Source organism: Brachyhypopomus gauderio, chromosome 10, assembly GCF_052324685.1.
Source record: "Brachyhypopomus gauderio isolate BG-103 chromosome 10, BGAUD_0.2, whole genome shotgun sequence".
NCBI lineage: Eukaryota > Metazoa > Chordata > Actinopteri > Gymnotiformes > Hypopomidae > Brachyhypopomus > Brachyhypopomus gauderio.
The window spans coordinates 15,467,819-15,484,025 of NC_135220.1; the positions used below are offsets into that span (position 1 = coordinate 15,467,819).

General features: G+C 46.8%; 2 protein-coding genes across 5 annotated transcripts in view; one reads left to right on the plus strand and one right to left on the minus strand.

The window, feature by feature from the left end:
• Nucleotides 1-1,184: 1,184 nt before the first annotated feature.
• On the plus strand, nt 1,185-13,926 carry rnf34b (ring finger protein 34b). 2 transcript variants are annotated; one of them, XM_077019897.1, is made up of 8 exons: nt 1,185-1,339; nt 5,209-5,433; nt 6,214-6,666; nt 9,259-9,321; nt 9,570-9,771; nt 11,457-11,486; nt 11,768-11,809; nt 12,481-13,926. In XM_077019897.1, the coding sequence occupies exons 1-8, from the start codon at nt 1,334-1,336 to the stop codon at nt 12,669-12,671; spliced, it is 1,212 nt and encodes a 403-aa protein (XP_076876012.1). In that variant the 5' UTR covers nt 1,185-1,333; the 3' UTR covers nt 12,672-13,926. The 2 variants fall into 2 exon arrangements, with proteins under 2 accessions (XP_076876012.1, XP_076876013.1); XM_077019898.1 differs by lacking the exon at nt 11,768-11,809.
• The window catches only part of kdm2bb (lysine (K)-specific demethylase 2Bb), a 13,030-nt gene continuing 10,729 nt past the window's right edge, over nt 13,907-16,207 (minus strand). For all 3 annotated transcript variants that reach the window (XM_077019894.1, XM_077019896.1, XM_077019895.1), the window contains 3 exons: nt 15,896-16,207; nt 15,587-15,776; nt 13,907-15,399 (listed from right to left, as the gene is read on the minus strand). The exon at nt 15,896-16,207 is cut by the window's right edge. The gene's annotated coding sequence lies outside the window, so the exon portion shown is untranslated. The remainder of the gene's footprint in view (nt 15,400-15,586; nt 15,777-15,895) is intronic.

Here is a 16,207-nt window from a genome sequence, read left to right on the forward strand (position 1 = left end):
TTGGAGTAGTTGTTGTTAGCCTCTTGCTGCTGGTTTGTTTATCAAATGAAACCCAAACACTTTCAGTACTAAAAAAGCTGTATTCATATTAACATAGTCTATGACTGATATAGTTGCTTGAATAATATTCTTTTTGAATATTGAATCTTTTTGACTATTTAAAGTCTCTGTAAGCACATCGTCAGGGTGCAATTAAAGTACAAACTTTCCTCGTAAATCCTGTGAAAATTATGTTATCATACGTTAAAAAGGATGGCGAGGTTGCGATGCGGGGGACGTCAAACCAAGTCGTTTTAGTTAAGAATAAGTAGGTTTACTCTCGCGCTGCAGAAATCACAAAACATATATTAAAATGGCTTAAATGCATGGTTTACGCACGGTAGCTCTTTATAATGCGGAAAGCCTCTCTGCTCGTGTCTACGGGATTCTCCTAGTTGCCTTGTTTCAGTAGTGCAGTTCTGCTGGTCGCCTCTAGATGGCCTGCTGTGTATTTAGGATGAGTGCGCGCGATCGACTGTAATTGTAAAATGTAGTACTGCTGTGACCCGGATTTTCCAGGGGGCAATCAATGCAGTTTATAATGTTGAATGAGAGAGTTGGGTTAAAGTGGAGCGAGAAGTGTGTGTACGCGCCTGACAAATGGGTGCTCGGCCCCGAGTGACACATTGTAAATTAAATACCATGCTGGAGATGTCGGTGGCAGACAGTGTGTTGTTGATAGTACTGTCGGTGTCAGTGTGTTGACAGTACTGTCGGTGTCAGTATGTTGACAGTTTTATCAGTTTGTAAAGGCTGGTCTAAACAATTATATATATATATATATATATATATATATATATATATATATATATATATATATATATATATATATATATATATATATATATATAATACTGCTATAACTAAAATTTAATTAAAATAATCATCAGGTTCCTGTTCAAGGGAATTGTGTACAAATGAGGAAAACTGTTGTTCGTCTTGAACTCGAACTATTCTCATCCGGTGTGGAGGCTTCCAAATAGCAGCAAAATCGTAAAGATCCTCCGGTGTCATTAGGCGGTCTGGATACCTGCATCATAAGCTCGAGACCGTACACATGCGTGCCTGCACACAGCTAAGAACCGCCCACCCAGCAAGGACCGACACGCGATTGGCTGCTATAGATAACAGCGGCTCTTCCTCTTTCGGGATTGGTGGATAGGTGCTTGTCCATTACGTTATGCTCTCCTCTACGAATACACTGGGGTGACTGCAAGAGAAGACGTAATGGAGCGATTCCTTATGTCCTTGCAATGGTCGTCATTTTAATATTATTTGGCAGGCGGGAGTTGCAATGAAGGTAGGCTACAGTATTACAATCATTTTAGCCGTAAACACCCGTGTGGTTTCAAATAGGCTGTTCGACCGAGGCGCGCGCTGCTCACGCATTATTTGGATTTTACCGTCGCTGCGAAAACAAAAGAAGCCAAATAATAGTTCAGCACCTTTGTCAACACAATCTACCGTCCAGGAAGTATTTCCTAGTGGCAATTCAGTGCCCCCGTAGCATCGAAAATTCGATTCAGTTGGGTGATAAAAATTAAAACTGCGCCTGAAGTAAGCGTCTACGTGGGTTCCTGTGGCCGGTGCAGGAGATGCTGCATCTCATTACCAGTGAGACGCAGATAACGGCAAGAACAGCCAGAATAACATCTGCGTGACAAATATAGCGCTTTTGTCCAGTAGACGTTGGGAGCAGTCTGTGCTGATGACCAAAGCCCGTTTCCTTTGCTAAAGAGATCAGTGGATAATCTGAGAGCTTACATGGGAGGGGAAACACCAAACGTGGTACAATTTGAATAATGATCGATTAACTTTAATACTGATAACCACGATGATAGTTGCTAGGCTATTATGATTGATGCAATCGCAAGTTTACCATTCACGTTTACAAAACTTATATTTTACGTTGATAAATCAGTGACGTTTGTAATTAAATATAATGTACAGAATGAAACATGGGTGCCTGTCAACGTACAGCCATTCACACCACGACGAGGCGGTATGAAATAGCTTTAATAATCACGTCATGCACACACGTGCTTCGACCACTCTGAGAAGGGGGTTCGTTTATATCAAGTATTTTTGTATGTATTAATGTCACGCAGAGAAGTGCTTCTCTGATCGTGGATCTCGTACCTGTGGAGATGTAGGTAACGATTCAACATTTTACCTCTCACACGGTAAAAAGGTATCTTGTCGTTAGGTAGACGAAACCTCTGCTCCGCCATAATCCATCTAACGGGTGTAATCAGTGTGATTTCTGCTAAAAGCCGTTTTCAAATGAAACGGCCTAACCCTCATGCTGTGCGCGGCACACGCACACGCTTTGGGACTCCAGAGTGGTCGCTGTTTGCAGAAAGCTGAGATCTTGGGCCGCAGGCAGCGCCCGGAAAAGCTTCCTCCAGCAGGATGGTGGCGTTGAGCTCAGGACAACAGACAGCGGCTCCAGCCTCTCTGCTTGGGTTTAATGGACTGTTTAATAAAACAGATTAACGAATGACTGCTTTTGCTGTCGTTGCTTCAATCAGAAACACACACATACACATTCCTGCTATAACAATTAGAACCAGAAGGACATTTCCATCGGACTCGTGCAGGTCACAGTAGTCTTGGATCTGTATCAGGCTTGGCACAATGCATTAATCGACATCCCTGTTTGTTAATGTCCCTGTTTTTGTTATCATTTTTGTTTGTTGTTGTTTACGCACGTCATTGTCCAACTCAGGATAAAGTGAAAGTCACGTGTCCTTTGTCCAGACCCTGAAGGGTATCGACTGCAGGAAGCCGTGTGTGTAAAAACCTTCCATACACTTGAGGCAACTAAAACTTTAATAGACACTTGCTGGTGCTTTAACATGGATCTGGATTTCAGTTTTTGATGTTTTATTGTTAAACCGATTTGAAAATACTGTCTCAATGGAGCTGAAGTGTCCCCGACATTTCAGACAAGTTCTTAATACAAGTCTGCAGAAATACAAACTCCAGGGAGATTCATTATTAAATGTGTCAGCCATGCTTCAGTAAGTCAGTCGATGGATTTATGATCTAAATCACTTTTATTGGATCGCGTCACCTCCCCTTAATAAGGGTGATTCAGTACTAGTCCTATGATTCAGTACTTATCGTGTAATTGAGTACTGATTTGGTGATTTGTTATTGATCGTGTGATTCAGTACTGATCATGTGATTCCATGATATTCCACCATGTGATCATTTTCAGCTCTTCCAGTGCACATTAGCTGTTGGAACCAGTTGTACAGATTCAGGTATATTACTTATTTAGCAGCAGCCCAGTAAAGCATGCAGAGTGAGAGGTGATTCCTTTGCAAAGCCCAGGACTGTGCAGGAGAGGAGAACCCCGTAAGCACAGCGTCTACTGCTCAGAGCGCTGGTGTTAGTGGGAGCATTATGCTAATTTCACTTTTCAGGGATTGGGGGTTGTGGGCAGCTTTGCCTGTAGGGTAGCTACAGATGAGCATGCAGGTTATACAGTACATGTTCGTACGTGTGTGTGTGTGTGTGTGTGTGTGTGTGTGTGTGTGTGTGTGTGTGTGTGTGTGTGCCCACTAAAGTCATAAAGACCCACAAAAGACCTCCTCGTCATCTACGGGTCTGACCCTCTCTCTCTCTATCTTCCTCTGTTTCCCCTCTCTCTCCCTCTCTTGTCTCCTCCCTCTGTCTCCCTCAGTTTCCCCTCTCTCTCCCTCTCTCTCCCTCTATCCCCCCCTCTCTTCACCCTGCCTTTCCACCCTGTGGGAGACATATATGCTCATTGATTCCCCAGCACAAGTGCCATATTCTTCCCCCTCCCCTCCTCCCTCTCTGTGGGGGAGGCTGGTGGTCAGCAGTAGAAAGAGAGCATTCATATTTATGTGTGGCAGAGCAAGTGTTTGTGTGTGAGAGGCTGAGGTGGTCTGTCCAGGACATACACGTGTGTGTGTGTGCATGTGTGTGTTTGTGTGTGTGTGTGTGTGTGTTTGCATGGTAAGATGTTCAAAACCTGCTATCATATGAGTGGAGTTGGGTTTCACTGGCCCGGGGTGTCCAACACGATTAACGCAGCAAACACGGCAAATCGATGCCGCCTTTTAGGAACAAGGGAGAAATACTCGCTCTCTCACTCAATAAAAACACCCCACGCCCAGCCCCTGTCTCACTCTGTCCTGTCTATCTCTCTGGCTCCGTCCCTATCCTGTCTCTCTCACTCTGTCCTGTCTGTCTCTCAGGCCCCATCCCCTGTCTCACTCTGTCCTGTCTATCTCTCTGGCCCCGTCCCTATCCTGTCTCTCTCACTCTGTCCTGTCTGTCTCTCAGGCCCCATCCCCTGTCTCACTCTGTCCTGTCTGTCTCTCAGGCCCCATCCCCTGTCTCTCTGGTCCTGTCTGTATCTCAGACTGGATGATGAGACCCTCCACTATATGCACTGGGCTCTACAGATATAGCATCTGCAGACAGAGATCTGGCCTCTCGTGCTCCACCCTTTCTTAATAACAGCACTCAAACACAGTGCACACACACACACACACACACACACACACACACACACACACACACACACACACACACACACACACACACACATTTCCTCACATGCTTTTTATAGAATATTTTGGGTGCAGTGCAGATTGGTGGACTGCTTGGAGCAGTCGGCTGGTGGATGTATATGAAGGTGGATGTATATGAAGTGATTATCATCTCAAGAGCTTCCAGTCACCTCCCCCACAACACGTGTAATTCTGGCCAAAGGACTTAAAAATTCTCATTTAACAAAAATGTTTCTGAGTCATGTTTTGCAGTCTTGTTTGCTCCCCAGCACAGATTCAAGGGTCAAATGTGTTCAGTTACATGTGTGTGTGTGTGCATGTGTGCGTGCGTGTGTGTGTGTGTGTGTGTGTGTGTGTGTGTGTGTGTGTGTGTGTGTGTGTGTGTGTGTGTGTGTGTTTGTGGAATGCTGGCTTAGAGAAAGTAGGAATGAGGAGAGGGGACTGTGTCACTGACACTCTCTGACTTTAAATGACACTAAATGAGAAAGTGCATGTCTGTCTCGACCTCAACTGTCATATGACATGTCATAGTCTTCTCTCTCTCTCTCTCTCTCTCTCTCTCTCTCTCTCTCTCTCTCTCTCTGTCTCTCTGTCTCTCTCTCTCTCTCTCTCTCTCTTTCAGGCCGGGGCGTCCTCTATGTGGGCATCGTGCTGTGGCTTGTTGAATGAGGTGATTGGTACAGGAGCAGTGCGCAGTCAGCCACCAGGTTTTGGGGGTGGGGCTGGGCCCTTCCGTTTTGCCCCCAGTGCTGGTTACTCCGCCTATCCTCCCACAAGCCCCGCCTCCTCAGGCAGTGGTCTGGTGTGCAAGGCCTGTGGTCTCGCCTTCTCTGTCTTCAGACGCAAGGTAAGAGTGGGCAGGGCATCCATAAAGAGCGCCGGAGTGCATTGTGGGGGTCGTTATAATGGTGTTTGGGTTGTGCAATCTTTCACGGGTCATTATACAAATATTCACTATGTTTGTAAATGTGTAAAGATCTTAACATAGTATGCGTGCGAGAGAAGGAGATGACCTGCTAGATAGGGCAACACATTTTCAACACAAGTGTGAGAGAGTTTTGTATAGTGAGAAGTGTTGCAGTGAGGGTCAGCTCCTGTGAGATCTGGCCCATGTGATGTAATACTGTGTATTTGTGTATGATGTAATACTGTCCTGGGGTTTAATACTGTCCCATGTTGTAATCCTCTCCCATGTGGTGCATTACTGATCCAAGTGGTGTAATACTGTCCTGGGGTGTATTACTGTCCCATGGTGTAATTGTGTCCTGTGTTGTACTTCTGTCCCCTATGATCTAATATTGTCCCATGGAGTAATACTGTCCCTTGACGTAATATTGTCATGTATGATGTAATGCTGTCCTGCATGATGTTATACCGTCCCATGGTGTTATTCTGTTCTGTATGATTTAATTCTGCCTTGTTGACACTTCTGCAGAATGGTTGCTGAAAGTAAATATGCCACAAATGTGAAAAATAATTATAAATACATTATACTAAATGCATTTAGCACCTGACAGTGTTACATGAGTTTAATATACTTGTCAAGCTGAAATCTCTCTCTCCCTCTCTCTCTCTCTCTCTCTCTCTCTCTCTCTTTCTCTCTGTCTCTCTCTCCATCTGTGCGCAGCATGTGTGTTGTGACTGTAAGAAGAGTTTCTGCTCGCTGTGCTGCGTGCTACAGGAGAACCTGCGCAGGTGTGCCACATGTCACCTGCTGTGGGGGACGGCCTTCCAGAGGCCCCGCCTCATGCGCCTGCGGGTCAAAGACCTTCGCCAGTACCTGACGCTGCGTAACATCAACACAGACACCTGCCGCGAAAAGGAGGACCTGGTGGACCTGGTGCTGTGTCACCTAGGGGCCCAGCTGGGGCCTGGCGAGGAGGAGGAGGAGGAGGAAGAGGAGGAGGAGGAGGAGGAGGAGTGCAGCGACAGCCTGCACTCTCACCTGCCGTCCGTGGCTACTCCGCCCCCCAGCGCCTCTCGCTCCGCCTCTCAGCAGTCCGTGCTGTCCAACGCCGCCTCTCAGGGAGAAGCACCCAGCCCTAGCAACAGCCCTAGCAACAGCTCAGGAACCAGCCAGGTACACACACGCGCAGACACACACACACACACACACACATACATTCACTCACACTTAATTTCCTGCACAATGCACAGGTTGAGTGAGCAAGGGTTACGTTTATCCCTTAGAGATCTACCTGTGTGTGTGTGTGTGTGTGTGTGTGTGTGTGTGTGTGTGTGTGTGTGTGTGTGTGTGTGTGTGTGTGTGTGTGTGTGTGTGTGTGTGTGCTTGTTTCTGTCTGTGTGTTTTGTGATGTCACATCCTATACAGATGTCCTGTAGAAGTGGGGCAAGTTGAGTTTTACCCATTTACATAGTGTTGGTGTGTGTATATTTGTTTGTGTGCATATGCGTGCGTGTGTGTGTGTGTGTGTGTGTGTGTGTGTGTGTTTGTGTGTGTGTGTGTGTGTTTTGTAGTGTGTAAGTATGTGTATGTGTGTGCATGTGTCTGTAATGTGTAGTCTTGGCCTTGTTTAGAGTCTGGACTGAACTGCTTATATAACTGTGAAACACACAGCTTCATAATGCCCTCCAGAGTCAGAACACTGAATACACACACCCACCAGAAACACTACACTCATATACAAAATGTTCAAAACACATAAATACAGTGTGTGTGTGTGTGTGTGTGTGTGTGTGTGTGTGTGTGTGTGTGTGTGTGTGTGTGTGTGTGTGTGTGTGTGTGTGTGTTTGTACTTTGAGGAAGGTACTTGAAGAACATGCTTTGAATGCCAGTTAATTAGTTCAGGCTTATTAATAAAGACATTGACTCCTCCCACAGGAAAAGAACAGGACCGTTAGTCATTTCCTGTGTGCTGATGGAAGAGGGAAGGGGCGGGGCTCTGTGACACACCCACCTCACAAACAAATGTGGATGATTCCATAATGAGTTAACGCATGCCTGTAACTGATGTGCCAGAATCAAGTTCAGGTTTAGGTTTTCCTCCATACAGTTAGTGTCCACAGGAACAAAATGTTTCTTCTGGTCCATGTTACAACACAACACAACACCAGTACAGTACACAGGACTACACAAGTGTAAATACACAACACCAGTACAGTACACAGGACTACATAAGTGTGAATACACAACACCACACAACACCAGTACAGTACACAGGACTACACAAGTGTGAATACACAACACCAGTACAGTACACAGGACTACACAAGTGTAAATACACAACACCAGTACAGTACACAGGACTACATAAGTGTGAATACACAACACCAGTACAGTACATAGGACTACACAAGTGTGAATACACAACACCAGTACAGTACACAGGACTACACAAGTGTGAATACACAACACCAGTACAGTACACAGGACTACACAAGTGTAAATACACAGCACCAGTACAGTACACAGGACTACACAAGTGTAAATACACAACACCAGTACAGTACACAGAACTGGCATGTAATAGTTACATAACAGTAACATTATAATGTGGTTAATAATTTGTCATCTGAGGTCTATAACCCAAAGCCTATAGCTGCAGGATGGGGTGAGTGTGTGTAACAGCAGGATGGGGGTGACTGTGTAACAGCAGGATGGGGATGAGTGTGTGTATCAGCAGGATGGGGGTGACTGTGTAACAGCAGGATGGGGGTGAGTGTGTGTAACAGCAGGATGGGGGTGAGTGTGTGTATCAGCAGGATGGGGGTGAGTGTGTGTAACAGCAGGATGGGGGTGAGTGTGTGTATCAGCAGAATGGGGGTGAGTGTGTGTATCAGCAGGATGGGGTGAATGTGTGTATCAGCAGGATGGGGGTGAGTGTGTGTAACAGCAGGATGGGGGTGAGTGTGTGTATCAGCAGGATGGGGGTGAGTGTGTGTAACAGCAGGATGGGGGTGAGTGTGTGTAACAGCAGGATGGGGGTGAGTGTGTGTATCAGCAGGATGGGGGTGAGTGTGTGTATCAGCAGGATGGGGGTGAGTGTGTGTAACAGCAGGATGGGGTGAGTGTGTGTATCAGCAGGATGGGGGTGAGTGTGTGTATCAGCAGGATGGGGTGAGTGTGTGTATCAGCAGGATGGGGGTGAGTGTGTGTAACAGCAGGATGGGGGTGAGTGTGTGTAACAGCAGGATGGGGGTGAGTGTGTGTAACAGCAGGATGGGGGTGAGTGTGTGTATCAGCAGGATGGGGTGAGTGTGTGTATCAGCAGGATGGGGGTGAGTGTGTGTAACAGCAGGATGGGGGTGAGTGTGTGTAACAGCAGGATGGGGGTTAGTGTCTGCAGTAGCAGAACAGTGATCTGGAACTTTTCAAATGGATCTATTAATATAATTATAATGACCGATATGTTGAGTACCTTTAGTGTCTAGGTTCAGGCGCATTGTTTAAATGGTAAATGTTGTTTGTGTGTTCTAGTATAGTTATTGTGATGGTGTTGGATGGATGCTGAATGACATTTTAATATATTTTATTCTAATGTTTGTATAATATAGTAAGAGGTAATTGTAAATATTATATTTAGAAAATTATATGAAGGATACAATAAAAGCACAGCGGTGTGTGTGTGTGTGTGTGTGTGTGTGTGTGTGTGTGTGTGTGTGTGTGTGTGTGTGTGTGTGTGTGTGTGTGTGTGGCGTTGATCATTTCTAGGATCGTGGGGAAGTTGCCTCCGTTTCACTCTTGTATCTAGAGCCCAGTCAAGATTTACTAGAGGTGAGTCATAAGGTAAAGAGCATCATTGGAATGTGTGTAGTATTGTTTGCAGTATTGTGGTTGTAGTATTCCTGCAGTACTCTGTCCCGTATGACACACGGGGTGGCGCAGGTGCCAGCAGCAGTGGCATGAAGATGAGTACATCCTGCAAAATGCTGACAGCTGGCTGTGTGTGTATGTGTGTGTGTGTGTGTGTGTGTGTGTGTGTGTGTGTGTGTGTGTGTGTGTGTGTGTGTGTGTGTGTACAGACGAGTCCTGTCACCCAGAGGCGAGCGCGGGCCTCTCTCTCTGACCTGTCCCGAGAGGATGACATCGAGGGCTTGACCGTGCGGCAGCTGAAGGAGATTCTTGCCAGAAACTTTGTCAGTTTTTCAGGCTGCTGTGAGAAATGGGAGCTGGTGGAACGTGTGCATCGCCTCTACAGAGAGAATGAGATCAACCGAACTTCCAGTGAGTATCCACTCAGTGTGTGTAGACCCAGTGTGTGTAGACCCAGTGAGTGTAGACCCAGTGAGTGTGGACCCAGTGAGTGTAGACCCAGTGTGTGTAGACCCAGTGAGTGTAGACCCAGTGAGTGTAGACCCAGTGTGTGTAGACCCAGTGAGTGTAGACCCAGTGTGTGTAGACCCAGTGAGGGTGGACCCAGTGTGTGTGTAGACCCAGTGTGTGTGTAGACCCAGTGAGTGTGGACCCAGTGTGTGTGTAGACCCAGTGTGTGTGTAGACCCAGTGAGTGTGGACCCAGTGAGTGTGGACCCAGTGTGTGTGTAGACCCAGTGTGTGTAGACCCAGTGTGTGTGTAGATCCAATGAGTATCGACCCAGTGAGTGTAGACCCAGTGTGTGTAGACCCAGTGTGTGTAGACCCAGTGTGTGTGTAGACCCAGTGAGTGTAGACCCAGTGAGTGTAGACCCAGTGTGTGTAGACCCAGTGAGTGTAGACCCAGTGTGTGTGTAGACCCAGTGAGTGTAGACCCAGTGTGTGTAGACCCAGTGTGTGTGTAGATGCAGTGAGTATCGACCCAGTGAGTGTAGACCCAGTGTGTGTAGACCCAGTGAGTGTAGACCCAGTGTGTGTGGACCCAGTGTGTGTGGACTCAGTGTGTGTAGACCCAGTGTGTGTAGACCCAGTGAGTGTAGACCCAGTGAGTGTAGACCCAGTGAGGGTGGACCCAGTGTGTGTGTAGACCCAGTGTGTGTGTAGACCCAGTGAGTGTGGACCCAGTGTGTGTGTAGACCCAGTGTGTGTGTAGACCCAGTGAGTGTGGACCCAGTGAGTGTGGACCCAGTGTGTGTGTAGACCCAGTGTGTGTAGACCCAGTGCGTGTAGACCCAGTGCGTGTAGACCCAGTGTGTGTAGACCCGGTGCGTGTAGACCCGGTGCGTGTAGACCCAGTGTGTGTAGACCCGGTGCGTGTAGACCCGGTGCGTGTAGACCCAGTGAGCATTCATCCAATGAGTGCAGTTCTCTGTCCAATAGATGAAAACAGGGACATGGAGTAAAACTGCTTGTGCAGTGTGGAGATGATTTTCCATTCCTGCTGAATGTTGGCTAGCGTAAACCTCTAGTATAGCCACACCCACTGGGACTTTAACAAGCAACCAGAAAGTCAGTTTGATGATCTGCTCATTTCAGGACAGACAGACTTAAACCCAGCAGTGAGACACAGGCAGTTAGACAGGGAGACTTAAACCCAGCAGTGAGACACAGGCAGTTAGACAGGCAGACCGTTATTCAGTGCAGTGTCTCTACATGCTGATAGGAAGAAATGTCTTAAGAAGGGAGCAGTGTGTGTGTGTGTGTGTGTGTGTGTGTGTGTGTGTGTGTGTGTGTGTGTAAGTGTGCAACTATGTGGATCTGTGAGGAGGTAGGGGTCAGAAGGCGGGGATAGAGGTCAGGAGGAGGAGGAGCTAGGGAGGAAGATGAAGAGTGACGGGTGAAGTGTGCAGGAAGACGTCTCATAAAACCCACAACTCAAAACTGTTTCAAATAACTTGGCATGAATTACAGAAATGGCTAATGAAGCGAACGTAGGAAACAAAGTCATTAAAAATGATTGAAAGAGCTGCAGACAGTTTTGAGAACTCAGTAATGTCTCTGTAAGACTCACTTGTCTTCTTGCTGTTTCCTTTGCAGTGGAAAACGTCAGCACCAGTGTCACGGCAGGTACGCATATGCACATATTACACACAGAATTCCATAGTATTAAATACATTAGCAGTCTTCTGTCGGCTGTGATCTACTGTGATATAAGTAGATCTGTACACGAGAGCACACAAGGTCAGGAGAATGTTTGACGCTGGGATAGAAGCCCTTCCTGAAGTGGCCGCAGGGGGAGGGCCGTACTCATCCCTCTGAGGGAGCCCGTCTCTCCAAAGCAGGGCCGTCCCAGCCGGTTCTGTCCCGTTTCTAATCTAGTTCTGCTGCCTTTCTGTCCTTTACCGAAGTGGTGGCGTACCCGCCTCCGCTACGCCATGAAGGGCCTGGAGGTAAGATCATCCTTTCCTCTCATCAGCATGTACGTGTGACAGACGCCTGCAGTGCATGCTGGGAAATCAACACTCCGCCAATCTAAGAAACTCCCGAATTTATTTGCGTCTGTGTGACCCATTTTGTGTTTGCTTTGCGTCTGTATTTTGACGTGAATGTGATTTGTCTGAGTTATCTGGGCTGTAATATCCCTTTAACAGCACTTTGTGCTGCAGTAAAGATTTACTCTGATTGGCCAAAGGCCAAATGCTGAGATAAAAAAAACTCAGTGATTGCATTGCGCCATTAAGACCAGTGCTGTAAGTCCAATACTGTAAGTGGCTTCCTGGCGGAGCACCAGGTTCCTGCCGTCTGTGGTCGGCCAGCCCTTGATGTTCTGCACCTTTTGCAGATTTTGTGTGAGCAGAGCACTTAATAAAGGCTAATGAAGACAGACATCAGAAAACAGCTCAACGTCGCCACCTATCAAACAGCTCAACACTGCCAACTAGCTAGCAACCCCTGCATAGGCTAGAATATAAAGCAGAGATTTGTCTTAAAAAAAAATTCAGCAGCCCAAATAATCAGAACGATTCATTTTCCACACTGTCTCAACATTTCAGACCCATCTTCAGTGAGAAGATAGAGAGGCAGAATAATAGCAGCGATAATGTGCTGTCTTCTCCTATAGATGGTGCTCCTGTGGCCCCTCTGGGCATCATGGATGAGAACCTGTGTCGAATCTGCATGGATGCTGTCATCGACTGTGTCCTGCTGGAATGTGGTCACATGGTCACCTGCACTAAATGCGGCAAGCGCATGAGCGAGTGCCCCATCTGCAGGCAGTACGTGGTACGGGCCGTGCACGTCTTCAAGTCCTAACCCAGCTCTTCACGCAGCGTCTGAGGAGCCACGCCCCCTGCCCCAGCTCGGAACCCAGCTCCTGAGAAGCCACGCCCTCTGCCCCAGGCAGGCTGCACGCAACTGGCAGGCCAATGGCGCTCACCAGCGCCCCCTTCACTTCCATGGGGTCAGAACATCTAGTGGGAACTTCTCTGATGGTCATAATGCAACCTCTTTTCTTTGCTCAATGTCACACACTGATGCTCATTATATCCGTAGGCCTTTCAGTTAGTCTATACTTACTAACCCAGGGTAAGTGTGTTTTAGAGAAACAGTATCTTAGAGGGTTTGATAGGGTTTGCATTCCTTGAAATGTCTAATGTGCAATATTAGATGATTAAGAAATGTTGTGTGTGATTAGAGGGTCTTAAAAGTGAACCATTTGCCGTTAAAACGCTCCCCACAGCAGCAGGGCTAAAGCGGGCGAGGCAGAGGACACCCTGGAGGACATCAGTGCCAGCCGCGGGTGTTCACGTTACTGTGCTTTGACATCTTAAAAAACGACCTTCCAGATCTGTACACCACAGGACAAGCTAGGAGTGGACACAAGCACTTTATACCTACTGCAGAGGAGTCTCGCACAGTCAGAGAGAGAGACAGATGGAAGGGAAGACAGGTGAAGAGACAGAACAAAGCGGCCTTAGTTTATCCATACAGACATCCAAAGCTCTGCGTGGTGAAAAAGAGACAAAAAGATATATAGTGAGAGAGAGAGTTAGAGAGCGATGGATACGGAGAGATAAATACAGATATACAGATATACAGAGAGAGAGAGAGAGAGAGAAATAGAGTGAGACAGGTTTCAGTCCATCCATGCAGCCACTCCAGAGGCCGAAATGTAGCCAGTGATTTATTTAACAGGTTTCTGTTAGTCTGACGTCTATTCAGTCTGAACTTCATAGCGTTCCAGGAACAGACGCATCTCACAGCACCACTTGCTGGTGGACCAGTGAGTGTATTGAACGTTATTAATAGTATTGATCGGTTATTGTTTAGCTTTAGCAATACCATTAGAATCGTCAACGCTACTAGAATTGTCCATCTTTTGCTGTCTGATTCTTTTCTTCTCCATAAAACAGTCACGGTGCTACATGGACTGTAATTTAATTTATAGCTTCATTTCATTTTAGCTTCATTGAGGATTATACTTTAATCAAACAGACGATATTTTGTTTCCTTGTGAATGTGTTTTTGATATTAATATTTTTCCAGCGTAGTAAATGTGTACAGCAGTCGTGCACCAGGGCCTGTCTGTACCCTACATACATCCACATAGACCATCATACCCAGATGTCCACAGAGAAGACAAAACTGCTTACTGTACAATAAATCACATTTTTGATAAATATGTAAAAGTAGGATTATGTGATCGATAAATATTTTTCCTATTTATTTTTAAGGACTTTAATGTCTTTTCTCAGAATGTACACAAAATGGTGGACTTGGACAGAAACGCTCACTCACTGCATTACGCAAATTCTTCGTTGCATTTTTTTCCGAATCTTGTTCGGAGCCCCAAAGCCCTTCGTTTGTCATCGTGCCCTCTTGCCCACACTGTGCATGTGTGTGAGTGTGTGTGTACAGTGCTGCTAATCCTAAATGATGTCACTCATAGGAAGTCAAACAGAGCAGACAACATACACACTATGAAGAGAATAAAATATCTATGGATCGAACATATTAAAAAAATGTTTTTGAGGGGTTTGTATTTTGGAACTTTTTATTTTGGTAATATCAAAATGATTTAATACATTTAATAAAATCTGGTATCTTGAACTAACAAACAGGGTTTTTCTGGTTTCCTTCTCAGTGGAGAAGAGTGAATTGTTGTTGTCTATAGCAGGGGGGTCACGTGACAGCAGTGCCATTCGAGTAAGATCTCGTTTACGTGTGCCGTCTTTTACTGAGCCCTGTGACTCTCCGCCGGAGAACAAAAGGCAGTAATGCGAGTGGTGCTCACTTTTGAGTGTAGATCAGTGCGGATTTGAGAATCTGGCATGAACAGACAAGGAAACGCACCACTTTAGCCAGGAAGGACCGAGCTTTATCCGTCAAATCTTTATCTACTCAGGTTTCGACACTCCACTGAGGAAACGATAAAGGGCTTTCCTCACATCACCCAGTGTGCACGCGGTTTCCCTATCCAACTATACTGTGAATGTGTAGGAGAACAGAGAATTCCTATTGGTCAAATTTGTCAAACTGTGGAGGAACATGAACCAATAAAGCTGTGTTCAGGACTTCAGCCAGGAACACGCCTGATGTGCACATACAAAATAAATTCTCTGATATAAAAACTATTTTACATTGATGCACAGTGCTTGCATCGCAACACAAAACACATGCTTTATGCTTCAGTCATAAAGGCTGTATTTTAATGCTGAAGTCGTTAGTTCGGACAGGTGTCTCTGAACGTCCAACGTGGTGCCTGAATTCCTGATGGCTGCACTTTGTGAATATAAAAAAAATCCCAAACTCTGTTACACTCGAGGACACACACAAACTGCTCCATGCTGAGGTGCTGAGAGAAATCAAATCTCTCCAGAGGATCTTGTCGGGCCTGTGGTGTCGCTGGAACTGTGTTGTCCAAGCAGACCAGCACAGACTTCATCGGACACATTCTGGGTGGAGCCTACAGGTGGATGCAGACGATGTTGCCACGGCGCTGGAGGTAAGCCCACGCCCACGTCCCTCGATCGCAGACACCCTGCAGGACACTTAAATGTAACATCCTTGTACAGAGAAACATACACAGACGTGCTGCTGATATGAAGTATATACAGGCTAGAACCGCAGATTCCAGCATACTACAACTCATGGAGATGTTTTACATCTAACGCACAGACGTGAGTGTGTGTGCACGCGAATGCCTGTGTGTGAGCACCGCTGCTTACCTGACAGGTTGGTGTGTGACAGAGTCCCAGATGCAGTCAAGAGGTGGACACTCTGGTCGGTCATGGGTGTGCGTGGAGGACGATGTGGGCATGTATAATGATGACACACCCGCACTCCAGCTGTCCAGAGGGGTGATGGACTTACAACAGGTTCAAATCCATCCTGCCCCATTGCTGATAATCCCAGTATCTGTGTGTGTGTGTGAGAGAGAGAGAGAGAGAGAGAGAGAGAGAGAGGAGTGGATTCCTCCCATCCGGATTGGTAGAGTGGGCAGGTGGGCTGTGTTGGGTGTTCTGCTGATGACTCACCACCTGGTCCAGGTCCGGCCGAGCTGCATGCGCACACGCAGGAACCAGACTCACAGGGTTCTGAACGCAGTCGCCACACGGCTCCGCCCATCGCACCTGGGTGGAGACTGGGCACACCTGGACAGGTGGTTGGAAAAAGATGGAGGCAGGGTCTTCCTCCTGCTTACAGTAGACCCCTCCCTCGCCGACGCTTGTGAAGGCCCCAGCCAGTTGCCCGAGCAACTGCTGGCATTGTGCTGGGGCCCCACTGGACCGTTCAGTCTTTCTGAATAGCAGGTGTCCCTGCACTCTTCACCTGCTTTGTCAGTTTGC